Genomic DNA, 18,560 nt, shown 5'->3' with positions numbered 1-18,560 from the left:
AGATTACTTGGAAGAGCTTCTTAGGAAAGGGTACAAGATCCAAAGTAAGTGGATGTGAATTGCACTTCACGGGTCTAGTCAGCACCTTGAAACAAATTGGAATCAGTTCAGTGTATGGGAGTCTAATGTTCAGGTATCCCACTGAGTTTGGCAGCGGCTGCTGCCAAAGGTTCATGAGGGGTTTTCAAGGAAGACTCAAGAGAAGAGAAAAATGTAGTTGTCTATGCCGAAGGTCACTGGTCTGTGGCAGGAAGAGAGTCCTGAGTTATCACGTAGCTCTAGGGGCAAAATGTGGCAGCCAGCAGATCTGCAGACCAGGACTTCTCAGCATCAGGTCTGAATGATTGCCTTTCAGGCAAATGTGTTTGTAAACTAATGACTTTCACAGTGTGATGAGACTGAAAATGAAGCCTAATTGCTTCCACTGATTTAACCCTTGGAATCCTTCCAGGCATGCCGATAGCCATGTGTCTTTAATCATGTGAGTTAATCACCTTCAGGGATACATCAGAAAGCAGTTATAGGAAGTCTGGGAAACGTTGCAGTTGTGTTATTAAGCTTACACTTCTGGGGGCTGTCCTCTCTTCAAATAAGGATGCTGAGAGGTTGTCCATAGTGCCCTTACACTAGTTTTTGTTAGTAACTACTGACATAGGCAATTACATGGCTCTGTAATTCAGAAAAAAATATGAATTAATATTTATGAATTTTTAAGTGACTTAAAAGAGCTTCTAATGGTAGCAGAGTGAAAGTAGCGAGTCACCTTGATCCTTCTAAGGCCACCATGAACTTCCAGTCCAGCTCTGGAAGAAAATCAGAATTGGAAAATGGTCTAATAATCAGGCCAGTCTGATTAATAGTGACAATTAGTATTGGACTACAGTGCATAACCAACTGATTATGAATCATTTGAGCGCTTTAGGTAAATTTTCAATATAGGCAATTAAAATGAAAAGACTCATGATCCTTACATAATGACTTCATTAAATTAATTCAGTTCTGAGGTTGGGGAAAATTTTCTTTTGTAGAAAGGAACCGGCAGAATTTAACTTCCATTCACTTTTGGTTAAAAGAAAGCTGGAGAAAACATTTATGAAATTTAAACACAACACACACACATACATGCACATATGCACACACCACATTGCAAACAGCTTATTCTTCTCTGAAAGTGAATTGTGTTACTGAGGAAGAAAGAACTGAAGTTCAGAGCATGGCTTCTGTTTGCATTGCTTATTTGGATGAGGTAAATCTTGTCCTCAGTTATATTTTGTATTCCACTAAGTGCATGCATTGTTAAGGTTAAGAGAACATTATTGTGGAGTAACCTGTGAAAGACAGACACTTCAAAGAGATAAATACTCACTTCTGTTACATAAACAATTGACTCAAATCATTTGCTTCATGGTAAAAGACAAAGGTAGACCCAAGTCCAAATACTGTAGCATCAACGTAGTCTGGGGAACAAAGATTTCTTTACGTGTAACACAGTCATTCAATCAAAGCAGAAATGGTTTTAGAGAATTAGACAATAAGAATGGAAGGAGAAGAGACTCTCTAGGGCTAAGAGTGAGCTGAACTATTTCACTGTGAAGTCTGTCTCTATTGTGAGTTTTGAGTCAGAAAGTCACTTTGCTTCCAAGACTCATTACTTAATATCTAATGTATATAGCTTTATTGTTTTCAAAAGTGCATTTGCACTTAAGTTTTATAGACATGCTGCAAACTAGGTCTTATGTGTATTAATACTGGGTAATACCTGTTTAGCAGTTCAGAATTTATCAAATTCCATCTATCTCTTTTTCATCTCCTTCATTTCTCTTAAAATTTTTGAAGATGAGAAAAGGAGTCTCAACAAGTTAAAGTATTATAACTTGGCCAGAATCACAGGACTAGTAATAGCAAAAACCAGGTATTTAGTAGTCTTCCGACTATAGCTCATCTTTCTAAAATGTAGTACCTCCTGTTCCTGATATTTCTTAAGACTATTTTTTTCTGCTTGGTTAATGATCTTTTTTATAATAAATTATTACATTTACTATATTATTTTCTAGGTCTTTCAGAATGAAAACTACTTTAAATTCTAGATTATGCACCTTGATATTTCTTTGTTTCAGTTTGCATTTCATTCCCAGTCAGACCACACTCTTTCTTCTGAAGGTATGCAGTGCAATTCTAGCATAGAACTTAGCCTTCGCAATAGGGAGAGTAAACTCTGTCAGTAATTGTTTTAGCTAGAACTTCAGCCCAAGTCCTACCATCTGGGGCAAGAAACCAAGTAAGACTAAGGTGCAAGAGATTAAAATAGATAAGTTGCAGTAAAATGCATAGATTTGTTCAGATCTCCAGATCAGTAAATGCACTTCTATCATATCATATCTCCTATAAAGCAGGATAACCAAAAGCAACAAGAAAGCCTTCTGAGCTGCTGACACTGCAAGGTTGGCTGGGCATGCTCATGAACTAAGCAACTTGCTTCTGAGTTTAAGCCTCACTTGACACAACAAAATTGCAAGTTAGCAAACAGCATGGAGTATACAAATCACACTCATTTAGATGAAATCAAAATGTTAAATGCAGAAATGCTAAAAATTACACTAAGCATAAAGGACTTGTTGACCTTTATCTACTTAAATTCCTTTAGCAAACTTGCTGTTACCTAAAAAGCATTCCTCAGTGACTCTTCACCATTAAAGATGTTTCTGGAGAGTGTAAGATGCAAGTGTGTGTATGTGTGTGTGCATGTGTGTGTGTGTACTCATGCATGTGCACTGCTTATGTGTATATGTTCGTGTCTTACAGTATAGATTAACAATTTTCTATGACCTCAAAAGTAAGGGCTGAGGTGCTAGCTCAACCATTGACAGGTTTGCTAATCTGTCAAATCAAATCAAATTTTGCTGATTTGTCAAATTCAAATCAGAAGGATCTGATTCATGGGGCTGTTTCCACGAAGTGTTATAATGCTCATGAATGTACTCTGCAATAGCATATATGACAGAGGATTGCCTTTCTCTCTCAAGATTTTATAAAAGAGCAAACAGATGTAAATGAACCTCTTGGGTGGTCTTTTGAAGGAAAAGAAGTCTGAGAATTCCCATCACCCTTCTGTTTCTCTCTTCTGATCCTGATGATAGTCTGCCTGGTGCTGATACTCTTTATGTGCCTGGCTTACTTCCTGGGTAAAATTGCACGTACCTTGTTTGCATTGACTGTGCTTCCTTCACCTACATTTCTTTAAAGAGCCATGATATAACATCCAATCTCTTGAAGGGTGGAAAGTTAGTCTTTGACTGTTTTGTCTTAGTAGAGCAGAGGCATATTAGATTTATTTCCAATTAGCTTATTGATTTCAGTCTTATTACCTTACAGTAACACACTGAAAACAGGTATTTTGGGCACTATCTGGTAGGCCTGACTTCACCCAAGCAAGATTTCTGGAATTTCTTTCCAGATATCTATTTGTAGTAGTCCTGATCCCTCGTTTGTGTCCGGTTGGTGTGAGAGTCAGCTTCTAAAACAGGGAAGTTTTAGAGACTGAATGTTTGTTCCTCCTCTGCCACTGATCTCACCTCTCTAGCCTCAGTTACCCAGCTATAAAATAAGTATGCTAATACCATTTCCATAGTGGCTCCATGAGGAATGGAAAACTGTTGAAAACACCAGTGTCTGCTCACAGGAGACCGTCACTCAGTATTCACTCCCTTCTCTCTGCACTGCCACCCTCTCCACCACTGATCCCACATTCCCACAGTCTTTCCACTGCTCCAAACTTGTAGCTCATGACATCTCTCAGTAATAAACTCTTGAACTCATCATTAGTAATAATTGCACCACTTCTGTTGTCCTAGCTGGCTTCAGCTCCAAGCTCTTTTCTTTCCCAGGTATCCTCAAACCTGGCATTGCTGACCCTTCTGACAACCTCCCTGACTCTAGAGGCTCTGACTCTGGGTGTGATGCCCACTGACACTGTGTCACCATGACTGATTAGCACAGGTTCTGTCAGCTTCACCCCTGCCTGCCCAGCTTCATGGATTTCACTCCATATAGGAAGCATAGCTTACTACTAAGTGGAAAAAATGAGTGGAAGATTCTTAGAGATGGTATTAAAATTTAATTTTCGTCATTAGTGAGTGGTTAGAGAAGAGGTAGACAAATCCGAAGGACTGTCTTGAAGTGCATAGAGACTTTCACTTTAATCTAGCACTTGCCAAGGTGCTCTCATTCTGGAAAGTCTCTCTCATAGCATTCTTTTTGACATTTGGATCCATTTATTGCTATTCACATTGTCCTGTGTTCCTAAACTGTCACTGCATCCTTTGTTTTGTTTGACTTGTTATTATTTTTTAAACATAAGAGCTCATTTTGAATGTGACTTCAATATGATAAATGTTACAGTTGTTTATCTGGTGGGTCTAATCTTGCCAAAGATAACTCTGACTCAAGTTCAACAAACTCCCAAGTAAGCCACTATTCTCTTCATAAAAGTTCCCAGATATTCTAGTTACATGGCTCTTTCTCACTGTGTATATTATTGCTTTGCAGTTAGAAGGCCAAGCTAGAGTTTTGGTGGTTATCTTTGTTTTTATTTTTTGTTTGTTTGTTTTTGTTGTTGTTTTGTTATTGTTGTTGTTGTATTTTAGCCTCTAATATTTAAACTGCTCCCAGATATAGGCACTTCTCTCAGATGGTTTGATAGATCCACTCTGCTTTCTTTTTTCTGCTCTACCTTCATACTTTAGTCATTTGGTAACTACATTCTAAAATTATTTGGAAATACCAGTCTGTGATTTCAGAGCATTAAACTGTATGCATAAAAACCTGTGCTAGTGCCTTCTGACCTCCTGCATCAAGTCCAGAATTCTTCTCTGATTTCAAATTCCCTAGCAAATCAACACTACATCCACCCAAATATTCCCTCAAAATTCTTCAGCATGTATTCTCTGATTTAGTCAATACATTTTTAGTATAATTCCTACTGCATACTACACACACTCTTAATTCTTGCCCTTTGCCAAGATCTTTCCCCAATCTAGAATTAATTTCCCCTTTGTCTCTTCCAGCCTCAGCTTTTCACTACCGTACAAAGTCAGTCTTTGCCTGCCTTGTTCACCACTATATTCCATTATACAGAAATTTTTCTGGCATATGGCAAAGTTTCAGCACATATTTATACACTTACTAACTGACTGTTCATCAAAGCCCACTTCGAAGCTAATCCCTTTCTTAATCTACTCTATTTAGTAGTACAGCATGTAGATGCACTTTTCTTGTTGCATTGAACTTCCAGAGAGTTCCTGAGGCGGTAGAGTTCTCTGATAGGACAGTCTCATTCTCATCATGTGTATTAATTAGTAATTTGTGGTTAAAGGCATCATGTTGGAGGTCCCTGTTTTGTTTGACATCCTGGAATACTTCTACACTGCGCTACTACAAGAAAAGTGATTTTAATGTATTTTAGATTTTCGGTAATTTAAAAGAAGATTATCTATACTCCAAAGATAAAACCAGTAGCAATTACAAGAGGAGTTCAAAAGTAACTTTTTTATAAAGGTCAAGTCAAGGCCAGAAAGCAATTATATAAAGTGATTCAATATCACATTGGACTCACACAAGATTAAGAAATAGTGGCATTTTTCTTATTTTGACCATGAAGCAAAATAATTAAGGATAAAGGAACATTATGTAATTTATTATAAAATAAATATAGTATAGCCCATATGCATAAAAAATCCAGCGGCAGCCTCCTAATACTGAAATGACTCATTTACAAGCCAAATGTGAAATGGGCATCAAAGACATTTGGTAAGTAGCATTCAGAAACAACCTCAGACTATCATATGCTTGTCTGTAAGATAGTCCACAACTCAGTTTACTAATTTGTGGGAAGAGAAACCTCTCTTTGGACTATCCCAGGTTGATTTACTTCATGAAAAGGGTAGTCTTTTTTTCTGTCCTTATTGTGTTATAATTAACAAATAGAAGTTACACATATGATGTACAAGGTGATGTGACATATGTATACATTGTGAAATCATTACCATAATCAGGCTAATTAATATATCTATCCACCTAATATAGCTACCGTTTTGTGTGTTTTGTGAGAATGTTTAACTTCTACTCTGATACTCTTCTTAATCTAGCTTGAATTCTTGGTTGAAGGCAGACTTTGGTGACCTTTATGCTATTCTCCTCAAAACCTTAAAAAGTGGTTTAGCTGGCATCATTTCACAGATTTCAAAACACTCCTTTGTGCTGAGATTGTATCTAGAATGTAGAGATCATGACATTTTCTATAGAGAATCCTTTTACTACAGGCATTTTGGGCTTTGTCTTGAACTGTCCTTGTGCCTAAGGTTCCAGCAAGCTGGTTCTCTTCCTCTGAATCTAATGGAGCCATGATGCTTTTCACTCTTTCCTTGTAACCACAATTGTGTTAGCAAATGAGCCTCAAGGAGCGGAAAAGCTGATCTTCAGCTGTTGGGTCTTTTTGACAAGTTTAGATGGCTTGTCTAAAGTATGAATTCTTTAGACCTTCAACATTAAAGTATAAACATGATTACATTTTATAAATAGCGATTTTGAATTAGCAAAACTAAGAAAATTTGATTTAGCTCTTTGGCGCCCATTTAGTCTCTGGGCAAACAAATGATATCTATAGTCCTCTTCTTTGAGGGACCGATTAGATTAGGACATAGCAAAGCTTACTCTAGGTCTACTCTTTTCTTTTTTTTCTTTTTTACAGTCACAATATTCTTCTCTATGAGGATGGGCATGCCGTGGTGGCAGATTTTGGAGGTGAGATGTCCATGAGTAATACCCCAAAGGGCATCCCTTTTTTTCTTTGTTCCTAGTTGGCACCTGATATTGTACCATAAAACTGAAAATGGATTTCATACTGACAGCTATACTACCCGAAATCTTTCAAATTACAATGACCCTACATTTTGAAAATCTGTCATTTATTTCTAGTTTTCCTTCTTTGTTATCTCCAGCCAAGAGAAAGGAAGTGAGAATTTGAATACGACAAAAATTTCTTGAGGTTTTGAAATTTTAGCAGTGATCTTTGAGTGTTTCTTAAGATATTTCTTTTGACGTGATTGATTTTCTCTTTCCCTCAGAATCAAGATTTCTACAGTCTCTGGATGAAGACAACATGACAAAACAACCTGGGGTTTGCTGCTGCTTGTGTTTCCCATAATTATAAACCAATTAAAATGTGTAAACTCAGCATGAGAGGACGTAAGATGAGAGCAGTTTTAACTGGAAGAAATGTCATTGTCTCAGTGTTGGGATAATGGCTTATGTTTTTCTTTTTAGTAAACTGTCAAAATAACTATCTCAAGGCTCTACTAGAGAAATAGATAAGATATATATTTGGAAAACATTATGGATAAAATAATACAGAATATCTTTCAAATATAACTGAAAAGAATGAGGTGGGCATGGATCATTTCATATTTAGATCACCTAACTACTTATAGTAGAGTTAACATTTAATAGAGAACTCACTACAAAATTAGCAGTTCATCAGCATCTATTAACTATTCATTGTTCTCCAGTTTAACACTGTAAGGTAATAAATGGTAATGTATATGAAATTGTTAATGTTTAAGTAAAATCTAAATATAATATCTGAAGTAAGGATAATTGTACTCAAAATGTCTGCAATTAAATTCATTACCAGCCCTCTCCTTCACTCTCCCCAATCCCTCCCCCTGAAAAAAAGTAGACTTCTCTTTCTGGACTACTTTTGAGTTGGAGTAATTTTTCATTTCTTTCCTTTCCTGCTTCTGCTTACACTCAAGTGCTTTTTGTGGATGTCTCTATCTTTTCTTCTTTAAGTTCATCTTAACCTCTTAAACCTCTCATTTCCTGCTGCCTCAGTTCAGATTCTCATCATTTCTTTTCTGGACTAATATCACAATAGGCCTCTAACTCCAGTCCTCTCTTTTTGTTCATTCTTTGCAACATCAGCTAAGTTCTTGTTCCTATGGAGTTAATATTCTACTGGAAGGATATAGACACTGGACAAATTAACAAAATATATCTCAGGCAGTGATGAATGTTATGAAGAAAAATAAAAGAGTAAATGAAGGGAGAGTAATGAGGATGCCATTTAGATAGGATGAAGGAAAAAGTTAACATTTAATAAGAGATCTGACATGGGAGTAATCTACATGGGAGAAGAGCTATTCAGATGAGGGCAATAGTGAGTGCAGAGGTCCTGGGGCAGGAGAGTTCTTGGTGTGTTCAAAGCCAGAGTGGCCGGAGTGAGGTGAGCAAGGAGGAAAGTGGTAGTTGATGAGGTGAGGGAGGTCAGAATAATGAGTGATCTTTGGCAGGACACAAACCTTCATCTAAGACATGGGACATAGAGGCAGCTAAGTCAGTGGTTCTCCACCCTGGGTGTACATTAAAATAAGTTTAAAAGTTTTTTCAAGCATACTGCCTGAATCTGATCCCTAAAAATTATTATTTTATTGGCCTAAGATTGATCTTAGGTACCTGCATCTTTTAAAAATTCCCCCACATGATTCTAAAATGCAGTTAGTTGAAACTCTCCAACTAAATAAACGTTTATTGAATTGAATTAAATTGAATTTAACCAACAGTAAGTATATTAACTCTCTTGTTCTAGCAGCATTGTCTTTAAGCATAGCACTAATAAATGAATAAATTATGCTGTACTTAAAGGCAATGCTGCTAGAATAAGAGAGTTAATTTGAAATTTATTTTGAAAACTGTTTTCTTATTAGCTATGTGGCTGTATGCATGTTGTCTAATTTCTCTGTGACCCCTCTGTGAAAAAACGGGCGTACTGTATACCTGCTCCCATATATACAATGTTGTGGCACAATGCATAATCTGCTATAAAAATGGAGGCTCTTTGGAATCTGGAAGCTTATGTAGAAGAATTGCATATAAACCCCATAATAAGAACAAAGATATTAATGGAAAGCTGTAACTATGCACGATTTCAAAATAAGGTGGGCATTCCAAAAGAATTAGCAGCCAACAGTATACACAGGATTTTGGAAAGAGTGGCAAAAGAATAGTGGTTTCCTTCAATGGACATTTAAAAGTGTTTAGCAAAGTTTATTGATATGGTGCCCTCCGGGAGGTGTGGCTCCTCAGTTTTGTTCTTAAGGAATCAGAGGTCCAGGGAACACAAGAGACTTGCCCTGAGCTATTTGGTTTTGGTAGAGCCAGAGCTAGAATTTTCATCTCCTAACTCAAAAATCCAGTGTTGTGTGCCCTAAACTAGAAATCAACCAAATTTATGCATTTACATCTCAGAATGGAAACTAATATTTTTAACTGAAAAATATGAAATCACAAATGAAAAGAATGTAAATAATGTTATTGAAACAGAGGCTAGAACTTTGTACGGAAGAACTTGTAACATTTTATGGACTTCCTTTCCAGAATATTTCACAAACAGCATTCATAAATAGCACATCTGGGCAGAGAAAATAAGACAGACCTGATCCTGCCAGTGATTAATCTACTTCATAGGCATATTCTGGGCACTCCTCTGGAGCCATACCTCTGCTCAGCCATGAGCACACTATTTATGGGCCTAGGTACTTCCTAAATTACAACCTTAAGGCTTGAAGGAGGTGTCTCCCACAGTGTGTGATTCATTCCCAGGGAGATATAGGGTCCCTGGATGAACCCATGGTTGGCTATTCTGAACCTTGTAAGGCTTCCAAGGAAGAAAGGTGCTCATAGATTAAAAAAAAATATGCTGCCTCTCATTGTAGAATAGGCAGAGTGATTTTATAATTAATTACTGGTGATGTTTTTAGAAAAATTATGAATTTTATGATCTTCCAGTGATTAAAAAATGCCCTTTAAGGAACTGAACAGCCACAGTAAACACACTATGTATGTATAAATGTGTTTATTGCACACATTGAGGGTGATATGTGTGGATGTTAATTTATATTTATGCCTTTTGAGAGCATTGGGAGAACACAGCAACTTCTCACTAAGAAGAATGCTACTCTACAGTGGAGGAACCAAACACTTGGTAAATGGTTTGCGGATGTTTCTTGATGTGCAGAACCTCCGCTGGATGGCTCCTGAGGTGTTCACGCAGTGCACTCGATACACTATCAAAGCAGATGTCTTCAGCTATGCTCTGTGTCTATGGGAAATTCTCACCGGCGAAATTCCATTCGCTCATCTCAAGCCAGGTAAGACATGCTGCAATTAAAGTTTTCCTGCTTTAGGAAGTTCACTGCATTTTTATAAATTCAAGAAACATTTTCTCCAGAATGATTAGTATCAGTGAGATGGCGAAAGAGGAAGTGAGCAATCTTAAATTATTTTAAGGTGTGTGCCCAGTCCAGAAAATTTAATGACTTAACTGTGATTTCAGATAAAGACACATAGAAATGTAGGTATATTTTATTAAAGTTTAGGACTTTGATTTATTGGTTGTTAATGAAACAAGCAATTAACTATGACCATGTGGCATGTAAGGCAAATGAGGTGGACAATGTGATATTTATTTTTTGAGATTAGATTTTAGAATTACCCTTTTAATATGTATATAAGGATAAGAAAGTAGTAACATGAAAATAACATATTAGGGCTGGTCTCTGCTTTTCTCACATAATACAAAAGAATATTGATTTTCCTAACACTTTTGTGTTATGTGCATAGATAGATAGATACATTATAAAATTGGGACATGCAGTGAGTCTAGTTTTCATTGATGATAAACATGCTTTGCTTACATGTAGAAAGTGAAGGTGAGGAATCGAATCACAGGCAAAATATACACATATTTTAGTTTTAAAGTAAACTTCATTTGCATATATCTGTCAATTGTATTTGGATTGCTCTAATATATTGTCACACTGGAAATGTCTTCTTAAGGACTTTGCATCCCTAAAAGTTAGCACACTTGTAAAGTAGTTGTCAAATGTTATCATAAGTAAATTTTAAATAATTATATTGTAATCTCCTAATGGCCACCCTATAACAATATATAAGAAGGATGAAGTCAAAATAGATGTTACTTAAACATCCCTTTTAACAAGTTAAAAGTCTTAACCAATATCAAAATATTTATGAGTACTCATGTACAGAGAGGAAGCCACATCCCATCTCATACTCTATTTTTGGAGTACTTTTTTCCCCAAGCTACCACATGGTCTTTTAATTGCACTCTGCTTTTCACAGGTTATGTGCTCTGTGCGTAGGTTGTTCAGCATAATGATAATGTAATTGTCCTAATTTTTCTCCACATATTTTCTAAAGTTTTAAGTTATACTTAGCCCTTAGTATAGTGTGGATGTGTGGACTCTATTTTTAGCTGGACCACCATTGCCATTTGTAAGGTCTTGTTTGATGTCCTTCCTTCTCTCTATCTCTGAGGGTGTACATCCTAAGACTGATGGATATAAAAAAATTGATTATAATTTTAGATGTACTGTGGTGTTTTTTTCATGAGAGAAATACAACTCCTTTTTTCTCATTCCCTGTGTCAATCCGTTAACCTAGCCCTGTTGATTTTACCTTCTAATACATCTTGGGTTTCTCTACCACTTACCATCATCCACCACCATTCTGGCCCAAGCCATCTTTCATTTAAACCACTGCAATAGTCTTTTTAAAAATCAGGTTTCTTGAGGTATTATATATATGCAGTAAAATTTACGTTTCTAGGTTAACACTGCAATTATAAATATATAATTTATAAATTATATAAATATATATAAATATTTATATATTTTTTATAAATATATAAATATATGTTTATATATTTTTATAAATATATATTTATATATTTTTTATAAATATATAAATACAGTTTTTATAAATATATACAGTTGTATAACTACAACTGCAATCAAAATGTAGAACATTTCCATCACTCCAAAAAGTTCTCAGTGCCTCTTTGGAGTCAGTCCACTTCTCGCACCTCCAGCCCTTGGCAACCAATGATCTCTTTTCTGTCCCTATGAGCTTGCTTGTATACCAATGTCATATAAATGGAATCATGTTGCATTTATCAGTGATTCATTCTTTTTCTGTGTAATATGTCAAATTGTAGATGTACCACAATTTGTTTATACAATGGAAGTTCATGCACTTTGAGTTCTTCTCATTTTAGGGTTACTATGAATAAATCTGCTCAAATAATTGAGACCTTTGTGTAGTTGTTTTCACTTCCATTGGATAAATGAGTAACAGATGGTGCTACATGTTATAATAAGAGTTTTTCCAAGGTGTCTGTACCATTAGGGATTTCCAACAATAGTCTGTGAGAATTTCAGTTGTTTCACACCCTTGCCAGCACTTTGGATTGTCTATTTTTAAATATATATGTATATATTAGCCATTTGAGTGAGGGGTATGTGGAATGTCACTGATATTTACATTTCTCTGATGACTAGTAATGTTGATATTTTCATGTACATATTTGGTATCCATATTTCTATTGTAAAATGTTTGTTTAAATAGTCTCATCATTTAGTTGTAAGAGTTCTTAGATTATAGGGAGAAGTACTTTATCTACTGCTTGTTTTGCAAGGATTTTCCTTTAATCTATGGCATGCCTTTTTGTATTCTCAGCAATGCCTTTCAAGGAACAGATGTTTTTAATGTCAATTAAATTCATCTTACCAAAATTTTAAATCAATTTGTATCATATCTAAAAATATTTTTGCCTTACTCAGAGCCATAAAAACTTCCTCCTATTTTTTGTATGGAGGTCTTACAAGCTTAGGTTTTATAATATCTACTTTGAATTTTATTTTTTAAAGTACAATATGGGTTGAATTTGTTATTTTTTGGTTTGTTCATTAGGTTTTTGAATACAGATGTCCAATTGTTTTGACATGATTTTTAGAAAATGCTATCCTGTCTTATTAAATTATTTTGATACATTTGTCAAAAATCAGTTGACCCTATATGTATGCATTTACTTCCAACTCTATTCTGTTTCACTGGTCATGTGTCTAACTTTAAATCAATAACACACTATCTTAATATATTATAGAAAGTCATGAAAATAAGTAATGTGAATCCTCCAAGTTTGTTCTTCTGTGTTAAAAAGGCTTCAACCATTTAGGTTTTTTGTTTTCCATATAAATTTTAGAATCAGGTTGTCTATATTCCTATAAAAAACTTGTTGGAATTTGATTCAATTGCGTTGAATTATTAGATCAACTTGGGAAGAATGAACATCTTCATGTTAGTCTTCTGTTCAATAAGCATGGTTTATTTCTTTCTTCACTTAGATCTTCTTAAATTTCTGCCGCTATGTTTTTTGTAGTTTTTAGCATAGAAACCTTGAATAATTTTTATTATACCTATCTCTATCTACTTTGTGTCTCTTGATGCTATTGTAAATGATACTCTTAAAAACATCAATGTCCTAATTGGAAGTAAAATCATCCTAAGCAAAAGCAAATGAACTGAAATTGTAACAAATAGTCTCTCAGGCCACAGCACAATCAAATTAGAACTCAAGATAAGAAACTCACTAAAATTCACATAACTACATGAAAATTGAACAACCTGCTTTTGAATGAATCTTGGGTATAAAATGAAATTAAGGCAGAAATCAACAAGTTCTTGGAAACCAATGAGAACAAAGAGACAATATATCAGAATCTCTGAGATGCTGCTAAAGCAGTGTTAAGAGATAAATTGATAGCACTAAACATCTACCTCAAAAAGATCTCATATCGACATCCTAACATTAGAACTAAAAGAACTAGAGAACCAAGAGAAAACTACCACCAAAGTAGTAGAAGAAAAGAAATAACCAACATCAGAGTGAATTAAAGGACATAGAGATACAAAAAACCCTTCAGAAAATCAATTAATCCCAGAGCTAGATTTGAAAAAAATTAATAAAATAGACTACTAGCTAGACAAATAAAGAAGAAAAGAGAGAAGAATCAAATAGACATAATAAAAATGATAAAGAGAATATCACTTCTGACCCCACAGGAATATAAACAACCACCAGAGAATACTATTAATACCTCTATGCAAATAAGGAAAATCTAGAAGAAATGGATAAATTTCTGGATATGTATACCCCCTCAGGAAGGAGTTGAACCCTGAATAGACCAATAAAAAGTTCTGAAATTTAGGCAGTGATAAATAGGTTACCAACCAAAAAAGGCCCAGGACCAGATGAATTTATAACTGAATTCTACCTGAGGTATCAAAAGGAGCTAGTACCATTTCTTCGGAAACTATTCCAAACAATTGAAAAGGAAGGACTCCTCCCTAACTCATGTTAGGAGACTGGAATCATCCTGATACCAAAACCTAGCAGAGATACAACAAAAAAAGAAAACTGACCAATATCCCTGATGTATATCAGGGCAAAAATTCTCAATAAAATACTGGTAAATCAAATCAAATCCAGTAGCACATAAAAAAGCTTATCCGCCAGAATCAAGTTGGCCTCATCCCCAGGATGTAAGGCTGGTTCAGCATATGCAAAGCAATAAACGTAAGTTATCACATAAACAAAACTAAAGACAAAAACCTCATGATTATCTCAATAGGTGCAGAAAAGGCCTTTGATAAAATTCAACATCTCTTCATGTTAAAAACTCTCAATAAACCAGATATTGATGGAACATTCCCCAAAATAATAAGAACCATTTATGACAAACACACAGCCAATATCATACTGAATGGGCAAAAGCTGGAAGCATTTCTCTTGAAAACTGGCACAAGACAAGGATGCCCTCTCTCACTGCTCCTATGCAACATAGTATTGGAAGTTCTGGCCAGAACAATCAGGCCAAGTGAAAGAAATTAAACATGTTCACATGGGAAGAGAGAAAGTCAAACTGTCTCTGTTTTTTGCAGATGACATGGTCCTATGTCTAGAACACCCCATTGTCTCAGCCCAAAAACTCCTTAAGCTGATAAGCGACTTCAGCAATGTCTCAGGATACAAAATCAATGTCCAGTAATCATAACCATTCCTATACGCCAACAATAGACAAGAAGAGAGGCAAATCATGAATGAACTCTCATTCACAATTGCTACAAAGAAAATAAAATACCTAGGAATACAACAAACAAGGGAAGTGAAGGACCTCTTCAAGGAGAACTACAAACCACTGTTCAAGGAAATTAGAGATGACACAAACAAATGGAAGAACATTCCATGCTAATGGAGAGAAAAAATCAATATCATGAAAATGGCCATACTGCCCAAAGTAATATATAGATTCAATGCTATTCCCATTAAATAACCATTGATATTTTTCACAGAATTAGAGAAAAATATTTTAAAATTCATATGGAACCAAAAAGAGCCCGTATAGACAAGACAATTCTAAGCAAAAAGAACAAAGCTGGAGACATCACGCTAACCAACTTCAAACTATACTACAAGGCAGCATAACCAAAACATCATGATATTGGTACAAAAACAGACACATAGACCAATGGAGGAGAAGAGAGAACTTAGAAATAAGATGACACATCTATAACCATTTGATCTTTGAAAACCTGACAAAAACAAGCATTGGGAAAAGGATTCCCTATTTAATAAATGGTGCTGGGAGAACTGGCTAGCCATATGGAGAAAACTGAAACTGGACCCTTTCCTTATACCTTATATAAAAAGTAACTCTAGATGAATTAAAGACTTAAATGTAAAACCCAAAATATAAAAACCCTAGAAGAAAATCTAGGCAAGACCATTCAGGACATAGGCATGGACAAAGATTTTATGACAAAAATGTCAAAAGCAATGCAACAAAAGCAAACAAAAAAAAATGACAAATGGGATCTAATTAAACTAAAGAGCTTCTGCACAGCAAAAGAAACTATCATCAGAGCTAACAGACCATCTACCAAATGGGAGAAAATGTTTGTGATCTATCCATCTGAAAAAGATCTAATACCCGCAATCTATAAGGAACTTAAATTTACAAGAAAAAAAAAACCATTAAAAAGTGGACAAAGGACATGAACACTCACATCTCAAAAGAAGACATTTGTGCAGCCAACAAACATATTTTTAAAAAGCTTAGCATCACTGATCAGTAGAGAAATGCAAGTCAAAACCACGATGAGAAACCATTTCACACAAGTCACAATGGCGATTATGAAAAAGTCAACAAACAACAGATGCTGGGAGGCTGTGGAGTAACAGGAATGCTTTTACATTGATGGTGGGAATGTAAATTAGTTCAGCCATTGTGGAAGACAGTGTGGTGATTCTTCAAAAGCCTAGAACCAGAAATATTATTTGACCCAGTAATCATGTTACTGAGTATATACCCAAGGGAATATACATCAATCTATTATAAAGATACATGCATGCTTATGTTCATTACAGCACTATTCACAATAGCAAAGACATGGAATCAACTCAAATGTCCATCAATAATAGATTGGATAAGGAAAATGTGTTACATATACACCATGGAATACTATGCAGCTATATAAAAGGAATGAGATCATGTCCTTTGTGGGGACATGGATGCAGCTGGTAGACTAAGAAGACTAATGCAGGAACAGAAAACCAAACACTGCATGTTCTCACTTATAAGAAGAAGCTGAACAATGAGAACACATGGACACATGGAGGGGAACAACACAAATAGGGGCCTGTTGGTGTAGGCAAGGGGAGAGAGAGCATCAGGAAAAATAGCTAATGCATGCTGTGCTTAATACTTACGTGATGGGTTGATATGTGCAGCAAACCACCATAGTACACGTTTACCTATGTAACAAACCTGCACATCCTGCACATTTCCCGAGAACTTAATAAAATAAATCAATGTCCATTTTTTGCTAGCATTAATATATAGAAATATAATAAAATTTTTATTACAATCTAGCACCCCACAAACTTACTAAATTTACTTCTCCATCCTAATTCCATTTTTTGTACATTCTTTGGGATTTCTACATAAATAATTATGTCATCTGTTAATAAAGATTTTCTTTCTTTCCCTTACTTTCTTTCTTACTATCTTTCTGTATTTCTTTCCTTTCTCTCTTTCTTTCTCTCCATTCTGTCTCTTTTTTTCTTTCTCTTTCTTGCTGTCTTGTTTTCCTGCTCTCCTGCTTTCCTTTTTTCTCTTTTCTTTCTTCTTTCCAATCTTTATGTCTGCCTTCTTGAACAGTCAGGGACCTCCAGTACAACGTTGAACTGAAGTGGTAAGATACATACCTCAAATCTGTCTGTTTCGCAAAATGTTTCATCTGCCATCGCCCTAGTGCAAACTGCCATTTTTATCACTTGAACTTCTGAAATTGCTTTTGACTGTTCTTTCTTGGTTTATTTTTGTTTCCTTTTCGTCTCCAATCTCTAAACAAACAATCCACTAAAATATTTTTAAAACATAAACCTAATATGTCACTATTGCTTAAAATTATTTTATGGCTTTCCATATTCTTAGGATTATATCTCAAAATTCTTAATATTTTGTCCTATAAAACTCTCCCTGATTCTATACCTCTCACATTACTAACACCATTTCACATTCTAAACTCCAGCCACTTTAGCCTTCTTTCACTTCAGTATGTTGCATTTCATCTGACCTCATGCATTTTCACAAGTTGTTTCCTCAGTAAATTCACTTAATGCTGACTACCACATTACCAAAATTCCTGTGAGCATTAAATGAGATGATGTTTGTGACCAACTTTTATTAATTGCAAACTTCTGTAACTGTAAGGTGCAAGATTAGGAAAAAGTGTAATACAAGGTCAGGGCTCCCTTTGATTCTGTACTTAGTGGCACTCTCGTTCTCTAGGCGGCCTATGTAGAAACTTCAAAGTCATCTTTGAATTCTCTTTACTTTTCACTTTATTTATTTCTCTCTTTCTTTCTTTTAAAAATTATTTTCCTATTTTCGGCTTTACGTTCTGTCTCTCAAATGCATCCAGTTATCTCCATCTCCACTGCTACTTCCTTATCTCACATGTTGAACACTGCACCGTATCTTACATAGTATCCTGTTTTCAGCTTTGCTCATCATCTTTTTTCCACCAATCCCTAGAATTAGCTTTCTAAAAATGCAAATTTGAACATAGCACTTCTCTGACTTCAAATCCCCAGTGTTTATCTTTTGCTCTTAAGATAAAAACAAAATGTCTTAAAACAATCTTCAAAGCCCCTCATGATGATGTTCCTGCCTGCCTCCGGCCTCCCTCTCACACCATGCAGCCTGTCATCTGGAGTCATCCCAACCATAGGAAGCTTTCCATTTCCCCAGCATGTCTCCGCTCACCTCCATGCCTTTCTGCACATTAGGCTGTTTGTCAGAGACACTCTTCACTTTTCATCATACCAATTCCAATTTATTTTCAGGTCTTAGTCCAAATATAATTTTTTTCCGAAAGTCTATCTTAATTCTCCAATATCAAGTTAAGTGCAGTTTCCTCCTTATCTCAACTCACCATTTATCATGATGTTTATCACATTTTACTCACACTATTTTGTAATTTTCTCTACTTCCTTGGGCTTTGCTCATTATAAAGTAAATACTTAAAAATGATAAAGATGGACTTAAGATTTTGGTTCATGGACCCCAGAAATAGTTATC

At 35.4% G+C, this 18,560-nt stretch overlaps 1 protein-coding gene across 1 annotated transcript in view; it reads left to right on the top strand.

The window, feature by feature from the left end:
• The window catches only part of LOC116564091 (serine/threonine-protein kinase TNNI3K), a 324,743-nt gene that overhangs the window by 217,301 nt on the left and 88,882 nt on the right, over window positions 1–18,560 (top strand). The window contains exons 20-22 of the mRNA XM_032297087.1: window positions 6,746–6,798; window positions 7,122–7,174; window positions 10,070–10,202. Coding sequence (XP_032152978.1) covers window positions 6,746–6,798; window positions 7,122–7,174; window positions 10,070–10,202 — 239 coding nt within the window. The remainder of the gene's footprint in view (window positions 1–6,745; window positions 6,799–7,121; window positions 7,175–10,069; window positions 10,203–18,560) is intronic.

This window comes from Sapajus apella, unplaced genomic scaffold (assembly GCF_009761245.1).
Source record: "Sapajus apella isolate SASKATOON/1434 unplaced genomic scaffold, GSC_monkey_1.0 scaffold36, whole genome shotgun sequence".
Lineage (NCBI taxonomy): Eukaryota > Metazoa > Chordata > Mammalia > Primates > Cebidae > Sapajus > Sapajus apella.
This window is presented reverse-complemented; position numbering and strand designations above follow the sequence as displayed.